This window comes from Phocoena phocoena, chromosome 5 (assembly GCF_963924675.1).
Source record: "Phocoena phocoena chromosome 5, mPhoPho1.1, whole genome shotgun sequence".
In the NCBI taxonomy this organism is placed as follows: Eukaryota; Metazoa; Chordata; class Mammalia; order Artiodactyla; family Phocoenidae; genus Phocoena; species Phocoena phocoena.
The window spans coordinates 43,069,327-43,095,262 of record NC_089223.1 but is presented as its reverse complement, the minus strand read 5'-3'; the positions used below and the strand labels follow the sequence as shown (position 1 = coordinate 43,095,262).

At 36.1% G+C, this 25,936-nt stretch overlaps 1 protein-coding gene across 1 annotated transcript in view; it reads right to left on the bottom strand.

Moving 5' to 3' along the window:
• The window catches only part of ANTXR2 (ANTXR cell adhesion molecule 2), a 156,448-nt gene extending 130,908 nt beyond the window's left edge, over nt 1-25,540 (bottom strand). Inside the window, exons 1-7 of the mRNA XM_065877428.1 lie at nt 25,252-25,540; nt 24,526-24,597; nt 22,410-22,481; nt 12,722-12,803; nt 12,123-12,230; nt 11,921-11,989; nt 11,053-11,133 (exon numbers count right to left, since the gene is read on the bottom strand). Of these exons, the coding sequence (XP_065733500.1) occupies nt 11,053-11,133; nt 11,921-11,989; nt 12,123-12,230; nt 12,722-12,803; nt 22,410-22,481; nt 24,526-24,597; nt 25,252-25,403 (636 nt within the window). The 5' untranslated portion in view covers nt 25,404-25,540. The remainder of the gene's footprint in view (nt 1-11,052; nt 11,134-11,920; nt 11,990-12,122; nt 12,231-12,721; nt 12,804-22,409; nt 22,482-24,525; nt 24,598-25,251) is intronic.
• Between the last annotated feature and the right edge of the window lie 396 nt (nt 25,541-25,936).

Sequence of the window (25,936 nt, the reverse complement as noted above, 5' to 3'; positions counted from 1 at the left end):
AATAAAAATCTATAATAGAAAAGAGGCTGAAATATATAGAATTCTAAATTCTGTTACTTTGTGTAAAATGTCTACATTCCAGCTTGTTGTCCCAAACTGTGAATTAAATGCCGAAAGATGGTTTTATATATTTAATCCCTATAACAGTCACTGTCGTTTCTCATTATCAAAACTTTCTGTCCTATTTAAAATGTATTTGTCTTGAATACATATCATAAGAAAGTGAAAATCCAAGTATTTCCCCTCTTCTGAGTTGTTTGGGATAAAACTGCAGGCGGAACAATAGCATTCATCCTTACAAATTATAGCTATTTATTTTCTGTTGTTTCTAACTCGTATACAATTTCGATACGTTCTCTGTATAATTTAGATCATCAGAATACTCTCAATAGTTTGGTGAACTCCGTAAACATGAATTTCACTGAATTTCTCTACTTGTCAAGGGAGCGGGGTAGGATAAGATAAGGTTGGTAATGGCCCCCTCTGGGTTAGTTTTGGTTAGTGGAAAGACTAGATGCAGCCTTAGGAGTCAGCTCTGCCTGCTGGCCTCTCTGAGATACAGATGTTTGGCAGGAGATGAAAGTAGATTCCATCGTGCCGTCCCTTTCCAGAAGTTCGACTTGGAGTATCAGAATGGTGTTTCACCCTGGATATTCCAGGCATATTCCAAATTAATTTGGATTGAGTCTGAGTCTAGTGCATGTGGTCAGGCTGCAGGATTTCACTAAAGGCCCAATTTGCATACAGAGCAACAAGGGGCAGATATGCACTTTGGAGCCAGATCTGGCAAGATTTGTGGCCGTGTGAGAACCGCTGCTAAGTCAGAGACACAACTCTTCCAAGAATCCCAGTGGCCACGAAGCAATTTCTTATCCTGCTTGACTATAGGGTTAGGATCAGATCTTTATAAGGACTGAATAATAACCAGGTGAAGTGACAGTGTTAATCACAGAAACATCTATAGCAGAAACAACCAGATAGCATCAGACTTGATTTCTTCTTTCTTAGATATTTTAAGATACATATGAAACAACGATATTTTGAGTATCTTGTAAGATACATATGAAACCATATTGAGATCTTGTAAGTTCCTGAACATGTTTACATAAGGGACATGCTATAATGACAAATATGGAACATGTAGGGAGTAGTAAAAGCCATATCATGGCCCTAAAAAATGCATACAATGAATATAGCTGTGGCCTTTTTCTTCTGGCATTGAAGATAAAATGGGATTAATTAGTGGAGAATTATAGTTGGGCTATATCCAAGATAAAATTTAGCATGGAATTAGTTAAGATGGGGGGGGGGGATGAAGTAAAATATTACTTAGGACCTACAGTGTCTTGGAAGTTCATGTGGAATTTGGGAGTAATATCTAGGTCTTATGATTTGAAGATCAAGCATCCAGTTTAAATGAAACAAACAAAAACTCACTTCCTACAACTAGTATAAACCAAGACAGATTTTAAAAATCTATATTTTTTCCAGTTTCTAAATGGTGATGGTAAGGATACTGTATTTGGAAAATAGAGCCCATTCCAGAAGAAACTATGTAAAAACTTTTATAATGAATAATAATACTTCATATTTAAAACCAATCTAATATAAAAGGTATATAATACAATGTTATAAACAGCAGTTTCTCAATTAATATTTATTGAATTAATAGAAGAGTAAATGTAAAACTTTCTAATAAAAAGCACAAGCATTCTGGCTATAAGACAAATAAATGGGGTATGTAACAATGAACAGTTAAGTATATTTAAAATTACAGAGCTTAATGAGGGGCTACTTGAGTCAATCAAATCACATCTTTGGTCACACACAATGAAAGGAAAACTTATTTGTATAGTTCAAATTTTGGTAATCAATGGCACTCATAAGGCATTGAGCCAAATGCAAAAATAAATTTTTTTTTTAACAAAGAGAAAAAGAAACAATAAAAACAACATGAAAAGAAACAAATTTAAGATATGCATCTTCTTTTAAAAAGAGGGCTGATTCTGGATAGTATATGTGAAAGAGCAAAAGGATATTAAGTCCCATTGAATGAATGTGACCTTCTTTTTTAAGGTCAATTCTAAATAAAAAAAAATTTCCCCAAAAACAGATTATTTCTTCACACTTAAATTCAATATACTACCCAAACATCTCCAACATTTTTAACCTTATTCAAAATATTCATTCTGGCAATAATTTTCTAACACTGACTTTGAGTATATAACATAATGTACAACAGAATGTTACAGATAATTTACAAATACCTTCAGTGTATCCTGATAGAAACTGCTAATTTCCATGACATACAGCATGTCAGAAAATATCAGTAAGAATAATAAGGTCTAAAAACACAAGCTACTTTTTTTCTGACTCACTGAGAAGCTTAAGCACTACAGGAGTTCATCCCAAATATGAAGGATTCCAAGTTTAAATCTCATAAAGAAAAATCACTGCACAACATTAGTTCCCCAAAAAAGATCTCCCTAAAATGAAGCTTTAGTAATTAGCCACACATGTGCATAAAATAAGCAGCTAAAACAACTGGAAAGATGTTTCTCACAATCTTTTCTTGTTTGCTTTTTTACCTTTCAACATTCAGATATGATTTTATTTTCTCTCTAGGTGTGAAACATTCCTACCAAATATATTTTTCTCCAAGAGGTAATACGTCAATGAAAAACAATTGCAATTTGTAGTTATGTGTTTTGGTTGTGTTTGTTTTTTTTAAATGCTTGGAGCTTCAAAATGCCAGTTGCTCAATACAGCATGTTCTGCACTGACCCATTTCTAAATATGGATTTTCTCTCCCTTTGCAAGTAAGTGAGTAGTATAAGCACAAGTGACAAATTCTAAACAAACTTTTACTCTAATAAATCTAGGGAAGAATGTAAGTTATAATCATTGCCTTTTACTCCTCTCTGCTCCAAACATAACAAATGAGTAGTTCTGATTATACTGTTGTTGAAATTATGCCCATATCACAAATTGTGAAAGAAAATAGCGAAATGACATTTAAGTTCTTAAGTTGCGTTTTCATAACAAATCATAATAGCAGGTCTTCCTTTCTCACTATACCATAGAAATACGCCCCAAAGTGGATTGTGATATGAAACAAAAGTTTATATGTCTCTGATTTTTTTCCTTTCTCTTGTTCAGTACAAACTCAGAATAATCATTTAATGCTTTCCTAAAGGATAAATAGACTTTCCATAAAAAGTGCACTGAAATTATGGGGTAAAGTAATAATAAATGTACTATTTGTTCAGAATCTAAAGAAATTGAGTCCCAACATGTTTTGCATTTTGATGCATATATTATTTCATATTAGTCCTCTTTACCCACTCCCTTGTTTCATTGAATAAAACATGAAATAGACCTGACAAGCATGATAAGTCTATACTTGTTCTATTTGATTTTTCAGAAATCCAGAGTGACAAATAAACTATTTCCCTATGCAACAAGAATAGAAAAAAAAAAAAAAAAAAGTTTTATCAGTTCTATTGACTTTACAAACACATATCCCTAAAAATTGTAAGCTCAGAAAAGTCAAGGGTACCATATCCATCTCTGTAACCCAACATCAGAAAAGTGTCTTGAACACAGTAAGTTCAAAAATATGCTTCCAAATAAACTAGGAATTATTTCAGGAGGGAAAATGAGATATAACTGAGAAATTACGCATTTACGCATCATAATTTACACTGATGGTACATTTAATCATAAATCTTAACCATTTTATCCCCCTTTTTAATGTCCTTCTACTCAACTGAATTTGCTTTCAAAAACAAGTGAGCCTCTAAAGGTCATCTTCTTTTGTAGCCCAACAGATTAATGTTAACACTTAATTTTGGCTATGTAACCTAATGCCACCACTTTAGCTTTCTCACAAAAAACTGTAATTATTTTTCCAAAGTGGATTTGATTTCCTTATACTACAATCCCAACTAAAGAAAGAAGGAAAGAATAATGTTATTATTAAGTAAAATTATCATGCAAATGCAAATAGACCATCGGACAAAGGATGTCAAGATTATAAAATTTCAGTAAATTAAATGACTATTTTAAAGCAAATTTTCTATTTGTACTTTTTAGTTAATTGGAATTTAGAAGGAATGGAGTGCCTTATTAGAATATGTCAAAAATATTTTAAATGTATTTTAATACAGTGGACTGTAATACTATTGATTTTTCTTCCCTACCCAGAACATTTTTTCATCCTTACACATCTATGAAGTGTTCCCTTTCTATTGGGAAAACTGTTCTCTACTCCATGTGGTCCTGGTGAGGCTGTCAATCATTAGCCCTCTCCACCTTGCTCCCAATCTTTCATCACAGGGATGGGCATGTTACTCAGGCTGGTCCAAATATGTTTGCTGACTATGTAATTGTTACAGGGATAAGCACTTGACTCAACTGAGTCAATCAGAGTCCTTAACTGGGACAGAATATACTGATGCCCAGAGACAACAGCTCTCTCTTTCCAATGGGCTTGCTAATTGAGGCCCATGTAAGCTGAAACACTTGGCAATTACTTTCAACAGCCACTCATGGGAACAAGGAGAGAATGAAGCAAATAGAATCATAGGCAAAACTTACAAAGAGAGACCTTAAGAACATGGATCGGTTCCCTGGATCTAACTGTACCTGAGGCAATTTCCTCCTCTGGACCACCCAGTTAGTTAGATAAGCCCATACCTCTCTTTTTTTTTTTTTTCCCTTAAGCTAGTATGAACTTGCTTTTTGTCACTTGTAACCAAAAGTCTTAATACAGTGGAATATAAATAAGAGGATAAAGTCAAAATAATATGGAATCAGAAGTCAATTCAAAATAAAGTATTTTCTGGCAGAAAAAAGGAGTTGATTTTTTTAATGCTTAAACATACCATAATTATATTTTAAAAATATAAAAATATTTTCAAGAAGCATGGATTTTATTTATTCATTCATTGATAAACATGAATTAGGCAATAATTACTAACCCAACACTGTATTAGGCAAAAAAAGGAGGAGGTGGGAAATATGGTCCCAACCTTCCTAACCAGTAATGTGAAAGATGTTATAAGGAGACACCTTATCTATATTCAGTACTAAAGATCCTTGGATAAATGGAAGCCCAGAAGAATCTGATGCACAGTGAGCCCCATGCTACAGCCAGTCCTTTTTAAAAGGAGTCCTAGAAACTGATTTCCAATTTTGAGTAAGTTGTACCAGTTTGACTTTTTTTTTTCCTGTGAATATATCTTTATAGTTAGCTCAGACTTTAGGTTTTTCATTAAACCATAATTTTATAAATAGACATTTCCACAACTAAGCAGTCGACATTCATAGCAGAACCTGCTAAAAGCATTTAAGCTAAAGTCTTATCAGAATGTTTATTAGGTACCCTCTTCTATGAAAATGATTTTCCTGTAGAGAAAATGATTTTGCAATGTCTTCTCATTCCATTAAAACATAGACACCTTTCTTAGATACGTTTTAAAAATACTAATAACAACAATAGGTATTACTGAGAAAAACAACTTGGCTCCAAAGGTCAAATGAAGCTTATATTTCCAGCACTATGAATGAAGTTACTTTTTTAAATGTATATTTTACTTTTTTCAGTAAAAAAGTAAACAATCTATTACAGTTTTATTTAAGTTTCCTACATGTTTGAGTGCTCATTCCTTTCCTACTTAGGCTCCTTTACTTCCCCATTAGGTACTTAGGAACTTTGCTGCCATCACCTAGGATGCAGTGTTCTTAATTCTTTTGGATCAGGGTTATTTATAAAAATAGCTTCACAACTGATTTATCTCTTATGCTTAATATTTTTGAGGTGTGCTATCAAAAACAAATTATGGAAATAATTGGAAAGAGGAAAACATCTCATGGTCTTGTTTTTAGAAAAAAAGGAGGGGCTTTTCCACATCACTTTGATTTTTATTCTTTCCCTGTTATTCACGAATCGTGGTTTTGTTTTATTTTTAATGTTCTCGTACACAGCACTGCCTTATGAAACACTGCACTAGAAACTACATGGTACCCACAGGTTAGTCTGACCTATCCTAGTTTGAATACAATTTTATTTTCTAATAAAATTCTACAATCACCTTTCCAAGAAACCAAATATAATTGTTTAACAATTCTAAGATCTGTGGAAAACAGAAGTATATCCTTGTGTTGGTGGGCAAGGGAGAGGAGAAAGAACAAGAGGAGGAAGAATGACTCAATTCTGCAGTTTTCTGATTTGAACATTTCCCTGGATCTCCACTTCCCTCAGTGACATCCCCCACCAGGATTTCTTCCCAGGCCCAATTCACCTTCGCTCCCTGCCCTCCTGCCCAATTCCACTTTGTCCTCTAACACTCCGACCCCTCTGTGAAAACAGCATTCACTTTCAATGCTTTTAGATACTCATATTATCAGGGTTGGAAGGCCCAAGTTACACTTGACTGCCCTCTCTGTCCTTTTCATCCTATATCCAGTGAGCTCCCAGGTTCCATTAATTTTTTAAAGCTTCCCACATTTACCTTTTTATTTCCAGTTTTCACAGCCATCACAATTTTAACAACTAGCATTTGCCAGCTAATATTTGCCAGAGGCTTCAGAGCCTGGCTCAGAAAGATCAAACAGTTTCATACCTAGAGGTTCAGCCCCACCCTGTTCCTGACATAATTCTGACCAGGGCAGAGAACTTATTAATTGCTTCCCTTGCAGTCCTTGACCTAGTTTTATCGTGAAAGACCTAGAATCCCAGTGCCTGAAATTAGCCCTAAGGAACTATAGTCCATTGGGGCTGTGGTTTCCCCTTAACAAAGTAACATTTCTACTTTGAATCACTAATTAGCACCACAAGTTCCCCCACAAGAATTGTGGCTCTTTTTTCTGAATGGAGGATTCTGAAATTCTACATAGCTTTTGCCATGGGAATTCTGAATCTTCTTTTCCAGTTGTTGGCTGGGTCCTAGACCTATGCCCTGAGAATTCGGAACTAGGGCACAGCCAGATACTTGACTTTGTGCAGCTACACCATCTAGAAATCCTTGTTGTTACGACCCACTTGCTAGATTTGATCCTTGCACATATCAATACCACCCCTCTTTAGACCTAAGTCATTGATCATTTAGAATGTTGGCCATCTCTCTCAGTGGACTACCCTACAGAAGGATCAATAATCCCATCCTACATGGTCCTAGCTTCCAGCCATTCCTAGCTTCCTACCACATGTTTTAAAGTCAGCCCCTCTGAGTTAGATCATTCTTAATCATTATCTAATTTAATTCACAAAACGATTCACTGATATAGATATCATTATCCTCATTTGACTGATGAGAATTTTAAAACTCAGAGAGATTACACTATAGGAGGTACACAAGGTCACATGGCTAGGCAGTGGCAGAGTTGGAACCCACACTCAGGTCTTCGTATTTTCCAATCTCATATCGTCTTCACTATGTTAGGTTTCCTTTCACCATGTTTCACAAACACTATTGAAAGAGACATAACACAGCTTTTCATCTTTCAAATCATCCCATACATTACCATAAGCATATTCTACCTAAACTTTCACTGTTATAAATTTCATGCTCTAAATTAATCTTCCATGGTTCCTCGACTACTTATGCAAAAAGAGCCATTTCACCACTCAAACATTTGAGGGTCTCCATAATCTGGATCCAACCTACCTACCAATGTTTATCCCCCATATCATTCCACCATCCAAGCCAAACCCCGCTGTGTCTCAGCCACTCAGCCCAGGCTGTTTCTGAAGTCCTGTGTTCCTTGTTTCTAATTAAATCTACTCCAATTGTCAGAGCACAGTTCAGATCCCACCACAAAAAGCCTCCCATGACTTCATATAACCAAACTCATTCCACCTCTCTGTCAACGTTACTCTAGCCATATTGGTATTTTAACACAAACTGCATGACAGGATTCCTTTTTATCACATAGGGTGACTCACTGAAATTTCCCTTTTCCAAATTCCCACACTTTGTAATTCTCGCAGGGCGCCACCATATTCCAAACCTCGAATCGTCATTTTCCAGCCCGTTTAGAATAAAGAATTTGTCTTATATAAGTTTGTGTCCCCTCTTCCAAGCTTAATACCATGCCCTAACATAGTAAGAGCTCAATAAATGAGGAAATAAAAGAATACATTATACAACGGGAAAAGGAGGGTAAAAAAGAGGAAAAGGTTTTCACCAGTACCTCCTTGAGATAATGAATTCTAAACCCTCATATATGCTAATTAAGAGTAGAGGTTAAACCAATAGTACAAAAAATGTTATGTACGTATCATGTTTGCTGGCATAGAAATCTAAAAATTTTGAAATGACAACATTTCCCTCCAAATTAAAATAGAGCATTAAAATGATTTTCCGAATCAAATAAATTTTAGAAAAGGTATTAAGTTGTTAATATGTTCATAACAAAGGCCTTTTACAGTCCCTTGTTTTGAAGTCATAAAAGTTAGAACTACTATAGTGTTTCTTCTTTTTCCAAAAAAACTATAATGAAGAAAGGCTCCAAAATTAAACTCTTATCCTTGCTGATTAAAAAGTTGATTCTAAACAAACTATGCCTTAACAAAATGTGATGTCTTTTACAATAAGGGGACCAGACCATCTAGGTCACTGGATTTTAGTGGGCAGGGGAAGGGAGGACAAAGAAAACAAGAAAACCATGTTATCACTTTTTCTCAATTAAAGATTAAATTCAGAGAAATGAATGCACTGACAATTATTAAGGCCAGATGTATTTAAATAACTTCTAGAAGGAAAAATAAATTATCAATCAATTTAGCAAATATTTTGCCTTCAGAGTACCAAACATCTGAAAGATTTAAATTTTCTGATTTCTTCCATTTGCTTAGCTTTGTGTAAATACATTCCACAGTACCATGTTACCCATTAGTTTGGTAAACCATAAAGAACAGAGAGAGATTCTCTTCTCTCAGCTCTTACCCTGAAATACACTATATGTGTTTAAATACCATATATAATTTTGAAAGATATGATGGTACTTTGTAAATATAAAGGGTAATTCAAATTTGAGGCAGAAGTACAGCTTTTGTATATTACCAGAGGTGGTACAATCTCTGCCTTGATGAGAGATAAAGTGCTTGATTAAGTGCCTTAAATTTCTGCAAAGTGGGCAGAAATCCCAAGCTATTATCATGTTGATACAAATCTCAACCATTAGTGAGATCAACCTTGATTGTAATGCTTCATTTGTCTACTTGCCTACTCTCCCAAGTTACTGCTAGGGTTTCCCCAGAGGCTGGCTTCACTCAGGATCACTTACAACTCCTTTTGTGACAAAATAGCTGCAGTTTAACTATAATGAGATGATAGCTATACCCATCAGCCCCCTCCAGATGAAATTCAAGAGGCTTTGTTCATAATGTGTGGCTAAAATAATGCAAATTTGTCTAAAATAATGCAAATTTCTTTAAGTTCATGCTAAATCTTTCAACATAACATACTTGAGCTAAAGTCCATCAAGAACTTCAGGCGAGAAACGCTGTAGTTCGAAATTCCATTCTAAAGTTTTCTTATACAAATTTAAAAAGTGAAATTGAACAAATATAATAAAACAATAACAACTTTATCTCCTCCAGTAGTCAACTACTAATTCTTTGAAGGAGATATTTGTAGTCATAACCCACAAAAAGAGAGTTTTCAAAAGCCAATTAGTCACCTGGAGAATTTTGAATTAATCATTTTATATAGAGAAAAAAAAATTGCAAAGGGGAAAACCCACAGAGGTCTTTTCTCCTTCCCAGTATAAATATAAAAATAATTACAAATTCCCAAGTACAATAAAATTCTATTTAAAATACAATACACTGATTTGTTTTTTACAGGGTCAAATTATCCTCCCTTTTGCATTGTCAATACATTTTCCTATATTGTAAAACAAATCACAGTTGTAGAGTATGTACTTTGAATCCACCTACAAAAGTATTTATTACTTTTTTACATTGAATTTTTTCCTGAAACTAAACACATATGTAAACTCCTAAAATAATTGAATCTCTGTTCCATTCTGCACTTATATTTGGCCTGTCCACTAGTCGTACTGATATGTTTTAGAATCAAATTGTATGTTTTTCCTGAAAAGATCCATTTATTAAGAGGAAAAAGGCCTACATACTACCAAAAGCAAATTCAATAAATCTCACTGTTTCTGAAAAACATGATTTTTAAAAACAAATTTTAAATTCCAGAACCAAATGTCAGAAAAAACCTGAGTTTTTTTTCCTTCAAGAAATACCCAAAGATTAAAGAAAAAGCTTTGGCTTAGAGAATATATTTTAATTCTAGGTTTTTAATTCTAATAATTCTAATACTTCTATTTTAGGATGTTGTTTACCAAAATATCATAAATATTTAATAGCAACTGCTCCTGGTGCTTCTAGCAAAAGGCAGTAAAACGAAACATAAACCTCAGCTGTGAAAGCCCAGGAGTTTTTGCTTTGCATTTCATCACTCCACTTCCCCATACCCTGTTTAGGATGGCCCGGATTCTAATGATCACCAGAGGCAGCTCAACTGAATTCCAAACAGAAATATTATGAGCTCCAGTGAAACTATTAATCATTAAAATGGAAAGAACAACAATCGCAGTCAAATACTCTGCCACCCGTTCGAGTTGCCTGACTGATAGCTAAGAAATACCATATTTGGAGGAGGAAGCAATCACACATTCCAATCCAAATTTTTATTTTACTCTTCTATAAAGCCTATAAAACTTTCAAGATATCAAGACAGTGAGGAACTCCATGCTCAAAGCGTGCTCTGAGACTGCTTATGAAAATCTTAAACTTGAAATCACAAACCCAGGCTCACAGAGCTCAATTTGCAAGAATTAATACCAAATCTCACTTAACAAACAAAATCCAGATCTTTTACAATTTCCCTGCATTTGCAATACCCAACAAACTTCCTTCTTAACTTCTTTCTTCAAGATAATGACCCACTGAACTGTATATCAAGATTACTTCCTATAGTTTAAAATATATCTAAAATTACGAGCCTTTCCTGACCCCAGAGAAATACTCACAGAATTAATTATTCCTTTAAGAGCTTGAAATCCACCTTTGACAGGGAAAACTTGTTCCTTAGAATCAGCAATTCTTTCCAGCTTTAGAAAAAAGAGGAAATTTTAATTGAGAGGTGGTTGAGACATACAACATTTTATACACTTCATTACATGTCAATTACATTCACCTGAAAAATTACACCAGCGGCTTAATTCACTGTCAGGAACTGAAGGTGATGGGACTAGTGTTACTCTAAATGCATCACAAAAAAATAAACTGAGATCAGGCACAGCCCCTTTACACTGGCATCAAGTTTCAATTTCAAAACAGCTCAGAGTTCTACTAGCAGTAAATGTCATGAGACACAGGAGTCTCAGTCACACTCAACCAAATATTTAAATGTAAAATCATTTTGTGAGTGGGAAAAAAATTTAATACATAAACCCTCAAAAATTCATGAAAAAAAATTGGTTCTTTAGGGAAAATTATTAAAGATTTCTCCTATACAGACTTCCCAAATCCCTGAACTCCTGAGTTGAGTTTTCAAACTAAAACATTTGAACAAGACTTGTCATGATAATCTTGCCAGTTGAGTTAAAGAAGAGGAGTATGCATATTGTTTTAACCCAACAGCTTTTCCAATATTAGTTCCTTCAAATGGAATAAATGTTCAAGAAAACTAGAGCTTTGTCTTCAGCTTGATTAGGTAATGAAGCCTGTCAAATTCAGACATTATTAACCTAGAGCTCAAGACATGGGGCCATTTTTATAGAAAATCTTTAATGACTGATTTGAGTCATAATAAGTCATCAGTGAAAAAAATCTGATAAACTCTCCTTAAGACAGTTATGTGATTTAGATTAAAGGCTGCAGATCTGCTGGACTTACTTGAGCTTGTTCAAAGTCAAGGACACCAACACAATAAACTCTAGCCCCAAGGGACCTGGATATTTTTGCCTGTTGAGAGAATGAGAGAGGGACAGAGAGAGGAAGACAGAGAGGTGGATTATTCAAATGTCAGGCTAATACATGCAGAGACATACAGCAAAGTACACTGGGGTGTAAAGAACAGTTTCAGTTCAATACTCACCTCTTTCTCTGCATATGATGGCACCAGACCATCCAACTTCCCATCTGTCAGAGCAATTACGATACTGGAGGTTTTTAAGCCTCCTGCTTTCTCAATTTGTTCATTTGCCTGAAAAATGAAGAATAATTGTCCAACTCATAAGTTAATCTTAACTTTTAACCAGCATGTTCCATCAAGCTGAATTTTAAGTCTGACAAAATCAAAATATTATGAACTGGCTTTTAAAACAGGGTATTTTGTGTTAACTATTTTAATTTGAAATATACATATATTCACATTATAGAGTAGTTAGTATACGGTTTAAATGATAAAGATTTTAGCCTTGGCTGACTATAACCACAAAGAAAATGTGGTTCTCCGAATATAGCCATAGAGAAAATGGAAAATTCCATAAAAGGCAAAATGCCAACCAAACTTTTCTTATCACCATGGTAAATGTTTTCTATCTGTCTTATCCCTAGAACAACTAAAAGCATTTTTTTTTAATTTTAAGATAAACATGTAATGGGGTCTTTGAGTTTTACTAGAGAGTTATAATTTATTTCATTACAGAGTAAGAAAACATTCTCTCCCATACTCATAAATGTAGAAGAACTTACTAGCTTTAGTCCTTCATGGATGTATGTCTCTCCTACGGGACTAACACGTTTTAAATTGTCCAAGCCTTCACTGATTTTGCCTCTGAAAATAATATAGTGTCAAATTAAACAAAAGAAAAATGAAGAAAGATCATCATAAGCACTTCTCAAAAAGCATGGCAGTTTTGCAACTAAAGTTTCTTTAGTAAGAAGGAAAGGAAAGAACATGGGCTTTGAGGGCAGATAGCTCCTCATACTTTTTGTCATTTTAATGAGTATTTAACAATGTCTGTATTGTAACCATAAAAAATAAAAGTACTAACAATGTGAAATGTCTTGAAAAAGCCAGGCATATTCTAAGCATTTTGAGCTGAGAACAGATATCTTCTATCACATTTGTTTTACTAAATGCTGAGAAGTAAAACATTTTCCTGCATTCAAAAAAAACAAGGATGGAGTAGGTCAACTTAAGTGAAAAAGTATTTCTGCAGCACTCACCCCACCCCCCTACAAGTCAGAAATCTTCTGTGTTATCTGCAAATTCCTAAGGCACCTTACTTAACCCTTACTTATGGAAATTAACATTTCCTATATTTGTCTCCCAAAGTCTCGTGATCTAGTCACTTCTGTGGCTTCTTCTCACCCATCCAGACACCAGCTCATTCTCTTGGATATTGTAGGTACTTAATACATATTTGATGAACAAATGAAAGAATAAATGATTGGATGGATGAATGGATGGATGATAATGGTTCTTGACAGAGACAATATAAATGAAAAAGAGGAAAAATCATAGAATAATCTTTCTCATGACTAATTAGCTGTCTCAATGGAGTATGTATAAACAAAGTATGACTACAATATTAACAGCTATTTTGTATGTATAAGTAAAAGACTCATTTTTCAGGTTTTTAAAATATAGATTCCAGACACCCCTTTGAAAATAAATCACAAGAATCTTAAGACACAAATACAAGTGTTGCAAAAACAATCCAAAATAAAGTCAAATTTTCTTTTAAAAATTAAAAGATCCGGAGAGATCTGAAAAATATTATTTTCAGAATTTTAGCCTTTAAATAGAAGCAAAAAAATATCTTTCTAAATAAAAAAGTCATGATATGGTAAACTGAAGTATAATGCTTTCAATAAAACATGAAGAGCATCCACACTCCTGAGGATGATAGATTAAAAAATTAACTGTAAAAAGTATATTATCTGAACATCAAGGAACTTACTGGGGTCACACACAAAATGTTATGTACATATATATATTTGTGTGTGTATATACATACATAAGTATATCATACACATATGTGTATGACATGTATATATCATACACTATTGAAACAAATGTCAAAAATAGTAAAAAAAAAATTATTCTGTCATCCGCAATGTTGTGTTTCCAATACTTGAAATAAATGAGTCATTCACCAGAGCCGCATTCACATTTTTAAAGTAACTTATTGATTCTATTTTAATATTGTAATGAAAATTATTATCAGACAAGTTCTCCATCTCAAGAAGTTTCCAGATAACACAAGACAACTTTCAAAGTATAATCCTAATCTTCCTCCTTCCTAATTCAGTCATCTCCACCAACCCATGTTGATTGTCTCTTTTAATCCTTGGTTTAAAATCTACCTACTCTGAACCTATCTCTAACTTCAATGTACTCTTTTTTTCTAAGGTGCCGCAAACATATTCATGTTCAACTTTTACTACATTGAATAATTCTGCTTCTTAAAAACATTCTACTTAAAAATAATTTAATGAATTTAATTTAATTTTTTTACTTCTTAACTAGACTGGAAGTTTACAGTGGACTATCACCACATCTATTATTTTTAATGTATCCCCCAACTCTGCGCTAACTACTTATTATGATGCCTTTTACAAAGTAAGTGTTTAATAAATTTTTCAATCTACCATAGGAAAAAAATTCATAATTCCACAGATGATGGAGTAAATTACATAATTTATAAACTTGTTTTATCTAAATATTTATGTTTTAATATCTACAGAAACAACTTGAAACTGATTCTGTCTGAATGCAGATAAAAACCAAATATTTGGTACTTCACAAAACTGAGTGGCAGCATGTCCTCAAGCATTAATGTTTGCTGCCAAAAGAGAAATGAAAAAGACAACTGAAATCCAAGTTTACACAAACAAATTTTGCATGGTAAAAATCACCTTCTCCATTCAGTTCAGATTCAGCTCATCATTACTTCTGAGGACCAGACAACACCAGCAGAAGACTCTAAGCTGAAAGAACTTGCCAAATGTGGGACTCAGAGTGTTTGGGAAGGTAGGTCTCTGCTAGCTCATTTCACTGGAGGAAGCAGAGCACCTTTTGCTTTTCTATGTGTACCCATACCTGCCACCATAATATTCTAAGCTGCTCTGAATTGCATCATTACTTTTACAGATGCAGAGTCATAAGAGGAAAAGTGTTCCTTGCCCATAGCCAATAATGTCAACATACGTTGAGTCCTGGTCTGTCACTTTCCAGAGTAACTACATAATCTGTCAGCCTCTCCTCCATCAACAAGTGTCACCAAATGGGAAATGGAAACCGAAACAAGATAGGGTCTTTGAAGGATCCCAAGAAACTAAAAATAAGTTCTAAATTTCTCTATTAGTAAATGGTAAACAAAGGGGGAAACAAAATTATGTAGCAGGTGAAAAACACAACTCATCCATCTATACTGTGACTTAAAGAAAACTTTAAGGGAAAGCAAGGGAGAAAATGATAAAAAATAAAAGAAGAAAAAAATGGGTATGTTAAGGAGATCGGCTCCAATCCAACATCATCTTAGAACATCAGCTTCACTGAGTCTTATGGCTTCAGCGTTATGTCTTCAGCTACGAGGAACAGCAATATCGAAACTACTTTGGTGTTTGTTGTGAAGCTATTGTTAAGGGTGCTGCTCAATACACACAAAGTCCCCTATGAGGTCACACAGCATTTAGCAAAATGTCTGATACATAGTAAGTGCTCAATGAACTTTATCTACTACTTTTGTCTCCTTCCATTAATAAACCACAATATTAATCAGTCTGACAAAATTAGAAAAATTACATGTGGGGAAATTTGTTCATTCAGTCAAATACTATACCCATCCTAGCTATCTATTTAATTGAGTCATTATATACTGCTATACAACGTACTGTATGAAGGACAAATTGCCAAAAAAAAAAAAATTATTCCCTACTAGCTCCTCAACTTAAAAAATTTTTTAAGTTTTCAAAAGAGTAAAAGATGATTTTTCCAGACACAAACATTTCTAATACATCCCAAGTTACATCTTAGTAACTTGTACTTTATATAAAAACTTGCTTATTCGTTACTTAACATGTCACTCTAAAGCCAATATATGCCAAGGTCTCTCTCAAGGTCTCTCCAGATTCCACACCAATGAATCCAAGGTAAAGTCCTAGATTCAAAAATATCTGCTTAAAAAATGCCCCATACAATCTGGGTTCGTGAAAATTTTTTCTCCAATCTAGTCTACACTTACCAAAGTGTGGTACACAGATCACATCTAAAGTTCACATCTGCTGTATCTTGAATGCTTATACTCCGTTTCCCCGTTCAATGCCTTACTGGGCCATGAGAAACCAACCTCTGCGTTTTACCACCTCAGTGTGCCAGGTCTGTCTTCCAGGCACAAGCAACAATGTATTTAATTTTCTAGAACACACTCATTAATCAGATATGGGACTTCACTGAAAGTAACTGTTCACATATGCACAACCAGAATCCAAGATGCTGCCATGCCCAGACCTCTCAGGATTACCAAACGTGTGGCCAAAACTGACTTTTCTAAACAGGAATAATTACTTCCCTAATAGAATCAAAACGAAAACAATAGAGTCACTTCCTCTCACCGAGTCACTGGTTTGTAAGAGAACAGAATACATTTAGAGGATGAATATGTCTTTGAATTATGACAATTCTGACTAATTGTGAAAACTGGAGAAGGGGGAACAGAGAGAGTCTGAGGCAGTGCAGTGCTTAGGTAGTCACGCTCACGAGCCACACCCAGGTGTGAATTCTGGCTCTGACTCCTTAGCTGTGTCACTTTGAGCAAAGTCACTTGACTTCTCCAAACTTCTGCTAGAATCCTGGCACATGATGGTGATGGTGCGGTACAATGATAACCTCCAAATCCCATTTCAACCTCAGTCTCCTTCCCAACCAGTCATCAATTAGGCCTTCTCATGCATTGTATGCATTTAATCACCCCAACATTTCTATATGGTAGGAATGATTAGCTCCTTTTAGCAGACAAGCGAATTGGGCAGCAAGAGGTGAAATAACTTGTCCAAAGTCACACAGCTAGTATACAGCTCCTATGTCTTTCTGACCCAAAGTCCAATCCTGGTGTTTTCATTTTAACAAGGAGCCTTCAGGATCCTCCAAGTTAACAGCTGAATATGCTCTATTCCTAATGCTTACTCTTTCCAACCCTTGAGTTCCATTTTGATTCCACGATAGCTGTCTCTGGCTACAGAAGTCAATAACATTTATTTTTAATTTAAATATTTGTTTAATAATAGTATTACATTGGCATTGAAATAAAATTGAATAACCTAGATGTATGGAAATTAAAAACATGAAGGCTCTCCCCACCCTGAATCTCACTGCTAAGACAATATTGTTGTTAGCAACTTGTTGCTCAACTTCCAGACATTTTTCCATGCATTCATTATTATACACACACACACCATAAAAGCAGGTAAATTTTTGGTTTGTTTTGATTTATCATCTTTAACAGAGTATTCTGCAACTTGCTTTTCTCAATTAGTATATCTTAGATATATTTTCATGGTGATATATATGGATTTTCCAATTCTTTGAATGACTGTGTAGTACCCCATTCTATGTCTAAATTTATTATAGTATCATCAATTGACGAGCATTTAGATTTACTACAATTTTCACTATAATGAACAATGCTGCAGTTTTTAATTTCGCACATACCTATCTTTGCACACTGGTGTTAGTATTTCAGTAGGGTATAGTCCTAAAAAGTAGAATTGCTGATAGCAGACTTCTAAACTTTTACAGATACTGACAAATTTCACTGCAAAATGAATGAACCAATTTATAAATTACCAACTCTTATAAAAGACTATTTTATCACAAGTAAATTTTTAATTCAGATTTAAAGGAATTAGAAGAAATCCTTTCAAATAATAGAAATGTGTATATATTTAAATTTTCATATAAATTTAATCAAACCACTTCTCTTTAATTTCCCACAAGTTTGCCTAAGGAATATTTTTTCCTAAGTAATTGATTATTATTCTCAGGTCAAACAATTATATGACTTTTTCAATTTGGGGACAATTATAACAAAAAGAGAGTTGGAAATGTTTGTAACTTATCTATAACAATAAAAATGAGAAAATTAGCAAATATAAGTCATCATTTATCACCTCTCAAGGAGAGAAAATATATGATAGCAGTTAATAACTCAGGTTCTAGAGTCAGACCAACTCAATCATTCATTCAACAAATATTTACAAGCATCTACTACGGGCCAAGCCCTGTTCTAGGTGTTAGAAATATGGGTGAAGGTAAACAAGACAAAGAGGACCCCTCTGCTCTCATGCAGTTTACATTAGGGTTATGGAGATAAAATTAATTAACAGAACAATTTCAAAAAGTGATAACTAAATAGAGTATTGTGAGACGTTACCAGGGAGGTGAGGCAGGATTTCTTTACACCTGATGGTGAGGCAAGGCTTCTCAAAGGAGGTGATGCGTGGGATGAGGCCTCAATAACAAGCATGAGCTGGTCAGGGGATGATCTGGGGCAGACAAAGAGCAAAACTGCTAGTGCAGAGAGAAGGTTGGTCTGTTCAGGGAATGGAAAGATAGCCAGTATACAAAGCTATGGCATACAGTGTTGTAGGAAAGGTTTGGGTGAGCAAGCAGGTAGGGCTTTTAGGCCATTGGGAAACGTGTGCTTTCTATTCTAAGCCATTAGATTGTCTTAAGCACAAGAGGGGCATGATCTACTTTACACTTTAAGAGACCATTCTGGCTAATATACTCCCCACCATTGATTAATTGTGTGTTTTGGACAAGTTACATTACCTTTCTCAGCTTCAGTTTCCTCATTTATAAAGCTGAGATAACAGTATCTGTTACATGAAGTTGATATAAGGGTTAAGTGAAGTAATGAATGGAAAGCATTGTGCACAATATCTGACACATAATTGTTCACTAAATGTTTTCGATTAACTCACTTTTACATCATTAAGATTACATTAAGCAGAACTAAGCATAATTCACTACCCCCAATTTTGCAACACAATAGCTAAGAATATCCTTTAAAATTAGTCCTGACTCAAATTCTCTAATATTGAGAGGTTGGATATTTCCATATTGAATCAACAGTCAGCACTTTCCTCTTACCTGATCCTATAATACAGCCCTGAGCTATATGTGTTTGTGTACACAAACAGCCCCCTATCGTCACAAAGATTATTCATCCTTGTGTTACCTCCAGAGTCTACAATGCTCAATACATCATATACAGATAGGGCAGGCAAAGCAGGTAGGTAGGTAGGTAGATGGATGGACTAACAGATATATGGAAGATAAAAATCATGGGGGCAAAAGAAAAAAAGAGAGTGTTTCAAATTGAATTATTCAAAATAATAATATTTTTAAATCATGAGTATATAAAATGCATAACTGATCATTTCTTGCCATGTGTATTATTCTATTCATGCATTTACATAGTACCGAATTCATACTGAAACCCTAACAGAAGACACAGCCCTACTGTAAGGACTTACTCTCTTCCAATCTTGCTTCATCTCTACTGAAAATATTTAGCAACACTCTGAGAAACATGAAAGAGGTACTTCTCATATTTACCAAGGTACTGACGCATTATAAGTAATAGAACCAAAATTGCGAAACCTGCTATATTTGACCTTTGCATTTTCCATGCACTCAGATCTCTTAGTGTGACATCGAGAAAGTTTATACATAGAATTCTCCTTTCTAGGCTCTTGAAACAAGAATCCCCAATAGTTGTGGAAACATCTGTTCAGTGATCTTGCATCTAAATATGTGAATGGTTTCTACACACTTAAAATTGTATAATGGACGAAAAGTGACATTATATCCAAATATAGAGGACCATAGAAATTTGAAAAGTCATTGATTTAATTAAATAAAATTAGTGAAAGAACAACTAGGTTTAGAAAATAATCCTTTAGGGCAGACTGTTCTGTGATATACAAAAAACTTTTCTATGCATTGTCTTATTTTTGATCCTCACAAATCTCTTAAGAAAACATGGTAGATTATGTCTGTAGTTTATAAACATAAAAACTGAACACATTGAGTAGATGATTTACCCCAAGTCTCTAATCAGTAAGTAGCAAAACTGGAGCTCTAACCCAGGCCCTCTCAGTGTACATTCTGCCACCCCAAAGTAATGCAACGTGCCAAATCATGCAATTTGTTAAAACTGAACTTATTTCTATTTAAAAAGAACCAGAGGAGCCAACTATATTGGAAAAAAAAAAGTGCAAGTAGCATTATTAAAATTCCTCCTGGAATTTTATTATAAATCCTTTCAAGCAGTGTAATAATCCCTTTATATAAGCATAATTCCTCCTGATCATTAAAATACTACATACTCCCTAGCTGCAGATAATAATAATAGCAACAAAAAAGCTCTCATCTCTTGAATACACATATGCCAGACTCTGTCCTACATTCTCCACATTCATTGACTTTAATTCTTACAGCAATCTTAGAAGTAGGTATTATTATTATTACCACCACCACCATCATCATCATTATATAAATGGAAAAAACTGAGGCATAAAGCGGTTAAGTAACTTGTCCACGACCATTTGGCAAGTAAATGGGTTCAGCAACTTTTAGGTGCAACATTACACCGTCTTTTGAAATAGAAGCTTCTTTATCCCATTCTAACCTTTCCCCTATCAGATTCAACCAATGATAAGGGAAGAATCTCTAGTTGAGATGAGCACAATTTAAACCCTTCCCATGCATGTTTATGCAATACCAATCTTGCCGACCTGTGACTATACTTTATCAAAGTGCTGAAGGATTCACATGTAAAGTACCTAACAGAGAACCTGGCACAATGCATGCAGTTGACAATTACTGAGAGTCTACTGTGTGTCTGGCATTATTCTAAATCCTTTTCTCTATACATACTCCATAAATGTTAACTTGGTTCTTTTTTTGTCCTAATGGATAGGCTGAATCAAAAGTTGTTTCTTTGGAAATTAAGCTGGGCAATAGAGAAAACTTCTTTTCATGAAGGCAAGGACTGTTATATCAATGGGTATAAAAAGCTGTTGTATATGGGTTGTTAGGGACTACTGTTGCTCTGGCCCTTGATGAGACCCAGATGCACGTAAAAAAGTATGAGAGGAAATATAAATGAGGAGACTGAGGTCATAAGCTGGACTTCCCACCTACAGAGAGATTTCCTCTCCAGGAAAAGTAAAACTTAAAGCACAAAGAAACTAGAAGTTTGATTGATTTTCCAAATCAACTATGTGAATTTTAAATGTTATCTCCCTGAGTTCCTTTAAATATTATGCTTTCTCGACACTTTTTTTTTTTTTGCGGTATGCGGGCCTCTCACTCTTGTGGCCTCTCCCGTTGAGGAGCACAGGCTCCGGACGCGCAGGCTCAGTGGCCATGGCTCACGGGCCCAGCCACTCCGCGGCATGTGGGATCTTTCCGGACTGGGGCACGAACCCGTGTCCCCTGCATCGGCAGGCGGACTCTCAACCACTGCACCACCAGGGAAGCCCTCTTGACATTTTTAAAGGAAACAAAAAATACTTTAAAGACAAAACTTTTCAGAAATCCACATATTATGTGAAAAAAGATACAACAGCCTCCCTTGCTAAAACTACAGCTTGGAGAAATTTGATTTCAAAATAACACTAACCCATTCATTTATTCAACAAGAATTGAGCAAGAACTATCTTGCATACTTTGTGTTAAATGAAGTAGACATAAAAATGAAGTAGAAAATCTCCCTTCCCACTATGGAAAGAACCATTCTTTAAAATATGTCAAAGACTACTTCTAACTTGCCACAGTGATGGGTCCAAATGACACAGAAATAGTCATATAAAATACTATGATATTAGTTTGGGAAAAAAAATACACACACACACACACACACACACACACACACACACACGAAAATGAAAGCAAGTTCCTTTATAAAGGTAAACATATTCAGCATCAGTGGACCTCAGAGTAAGACTGGAGATTCAGGACCTCTGCTCAATCTAGTAGATTATCCAAATGGATCCATATCTTTCTCCTCCCTAAAATTCTTCCAATTCCTGGTTGATTAATATATTACATCTAAACATGAAAGATGTAGAACTACTTACAATAACAGAGAGGGGAAAAGTGGGAGGTAGTAAATACACAACTAAGGCAGAGATATGGGTTTCATTGTACATTCCACAGCCAATATGAATGATATTGATTTTCAGATTACCTGCTCTTTTATATTATTCATACCTCCTTTTCCCTCTATTAGTGAAGAGAACGAAATTGTCTGTGCACTTGCTTGATTCCACTGAGAGGCCTGAATCACCACTTGGAAATATCAATCATTCCTTTAAGATTAGTCTCTACTAAAAGCCTGCAGTGAAACGATAATGCACTAACCTGTCTCCAGTTAATGGCAAAATAATGGTTGCTTGAGAAGAAAACACAATGAAAGATAATCTCATTTGAGGGCTGCAAAATAAGAAAAGAGGCAGTTAAAACATTTTTAAAAGAAATATTGATATAATACAGATGTATAGCTAGGGAGTCTCATTTAAAATAAGTCTTACTGAATGGTTCAGGCTTCTTTTAAATGGAACTCCGTAAGTAGATACACTTAACCCTGCTCAACATTACTGCATATGTCATTTTGGATTTAGTCAGTGCTTCTCAGCACTCAAGCACTCCTCCCTGACCCATAGGACTGTTTAGGTATAGGCTAACTAGAAAGATGAATTCTAGGCCAATGGAAAATTTTTTAGTAGAAAGTGCTTCTTCCTTTGATGTTCTATCTCATCTCCTTCTAGGAGGCCAATCCCTTCAGAGTGATTATCATTAGCAATTTTAGGGCTGGAGAGCAGTCCGTTTGATTTAATTACCACAGCTATGAAAAGGAGTTCATACAGAACTTATCCTGAAGTAAGATTACTTAAAGAGTGTCATGGGCAATGTGACACAGAAGAACAAATCACATTTTGATTAGACATTTTCAATTTTCCAAGTCTCAAATATCACACTCCAGTTGGCAACAACTGCCCTGGTTAGCTACACCTTTTAAGCTTTAAGCCTTGATCTCACAGAAGGGTTCTAGTTTCGAAGACACTCTATGCAACTCTTACTAAGATCTGAAACTGAAGATGTGAAAGTAAGACCTACAAACTGAAGAGCAGAATGATATCAAAGGGTTATACATATTTGAAATGTCATTCTCTTCAGTAGTCACCCTTTATTTCCTTTCTGCAATGCACTGTTGGTTAGTAACTGAGCAACTAAACTTGAACCAGAGAACTGTGTATTATAGAATTCCAATTTGTAAACCAGACCAAATAAGAGCCCCACTTCTTGGAAATATATTGAAATGACCCACTGCTTTTGATCAAAATCTATGGGACTCTGCACACTCTTGGATTAAATCAGAAAATTTATAAACAACTCTTTCTTCTGCCTTTGACATTTAAGGATCTAGGGCCTTGTTTATTTTTCTCTCCTAGACAAGTTTACCTCAGACCTTGTCCAGAAATGAGTGTTATATTTGGCTTCTTAAGCAGGAGACTGATGATTAAACATGGACAAGCATACATTTTTATAGGGATAAACTTACTGCTGCCAATAACTAAAAGCAAGGATTGCCTAGGCCTCTACAGATTGTTTGAAGTTACTTGCAACATGACTTTCAAAATGTTTTGATCATCCAAGCCTGTTTTACAGAAAACATTTGGGCTAACAAGACTGAAAGAAGCAATATTTAATGATACAGCTCCTTTTCATGTCCTTTCCATTATCTGGATAAACTTGCATTTGCTCATTGCATTTTTTCTTCTGAAAAAAAAAAAGGAGAAAAAAAAAAAAGCCTCAAAAGACTAGTGTCCTAAGGTTATTTTTAAATAGGGATGCCACTAATTCCTGGTTACCTCTAAATAAGAGAGTAAGCTGGATTTCATAGCTGTTATGCTTTTTATAGGAGAGAAACCAATCTTTCCTAGTGAGGCTTATTGCATATATAGAACAGTTAAATTTTAAACCAACCACACGCCCACATATTGCGTAAACACAGTAGTTTCTTTAAACACACACAAGTGCCTTTCCTGGTAGTGGGTTATTAACGTGTTCATTTGAAGTTTACCAACACTTATTATTTTTTTAATGAGGACCTCAACAATGCTAAGAATTGTGTGGAAAGGAAAATATGTTATGGATACTATTAGCATAAAATTTTTAATGTGGTAAATTATGAGAAAGCATAACTGAAATTCAGAACAGATGAAAATTCAGAAAGGAAAAGACATTTGTAATTGTATCTGAAGATACTTCCCCAGAGCCTGAGCCAAGTTTCTGGGATCCAGATGAAAAAAGCCCTCAACAACTGAAGGGCTGTCCTAATAATAACAGCATGTGTGTGATAAGACATTGAGGCACTTAAAAATCAACATTTCAGTAAAGGCTTTCCCTGCAAATGGTTTCCAACTTCCCTCCGCATTAAACTCCCCTGCTTAGAAATGGAAAGTGGGAGAAATACCTCACAAATCTCTCTGTAAGTTGCTGGACAAAATTGTAAATTTCAATCCAGTTATTTGCCACACTCCCAGACCTGAAAAAGGAAATTGAACTGATCATAAAAGCAACACATTTACTGGGGCCTAATCTGATCTCTTCTTCAAGCAAAGTAACAGCGTCAGCATCTGAAACTTAGGTGCTACGAGAATCTAGGAAGTCAACCCATCTTCAGGGACCACCTGCCTGCTAATTGTTTGGAGTAGGATCCCAGCTCTTCAAAATAAACACAGCCTTCCTTAGAAGGAAATGTAAACCACACTGGGTATGTTAACCCTAGACTTTGCCTAGCTACAATGAAAGCACTGTGATCAGGATAAAAACCAGGCAAACTCTAACCAGCGTGAGGCGCTGAGGACAGAGGGACCGAGAAAGAGTCTTGTCTGGGTTACAGGGTCGCAGAAGGCTATCCCAAGTGGCCGCACTCCCATTTCCCAAGAAACTCCACAACTGGCCAGCAGTGACTACCCATCTCCCAGCGAGCCTAGCAGCTCAGGGATCCTCCTATCACCCCGCAGCCCGCAAAGATCCGAAAGCGCTAGCTTTTCGGACAGAGATAGCAACAGGGCACCCATCACCGGGTTACCCACACCCCTCCCCAGGTCGCACATACATCTCAGCCTCCCCAGCCACAGCTCACTACCCAGTGCCACTCTCACCAGAAGACCCTGCATCTCCCTCCCGCACTCACTTGTCCAGGACGAAGTAGAGATCAAAGGCTCCACGGCAGGAGGGCTGCTCCTGGGCGCTCACCAGCCCCCCAGGACCGCTGAGAGCTAACAGCCACAGCCCGGGGACCAGCCAGCTCCCGGGACTGCGCGCCGGGGAGAGCCCCGCCACCATCCTGCGGCCAGGGGTCTGCGACTCCCTCCTGCTCGCAGCCCCCTCTGCTCGACTCGGTGGCGACGCTAGGGTGGTAGGAGTTACCAGGGACGCACCCTGGGGTGGGGGATTGCGAGCAGCTAGGGCGCCGGCGCCTGGGTCAGCAGGACCTACTAACTGACAGAAGGAGGGAGACCGGGAAGGAGGGAGGTCCTAGGAGGACAAAGGGAGACTCCGCAACCGCCGCAGCTGCCGCCGGAACTCTTGACGAATCCCAGTGGAAGAGCGATCCAGTCCTCCACCTCCCGATTCCGGAGAGTTCCTGCAGACAATAAGGGCCCTCGGCGACAGCTTGCAAGAGAAGTTCCTCCCCGGCCTCTGGTCGAGCCTCTAGCGCCCGCCTGGAACCCGGACCGAGAGTTCCAGTCCGCCGGGAGGGCTCGATTCCGGCTGCTGCAGCGCGAAGCGGGGCAGGCACCCCCGGGACGCGGCCTCCGCCGCGCAAACTTGGACTGGAAACCCCTCTCTTCTGGTTCCCTTCCTCCGGCGGCCCA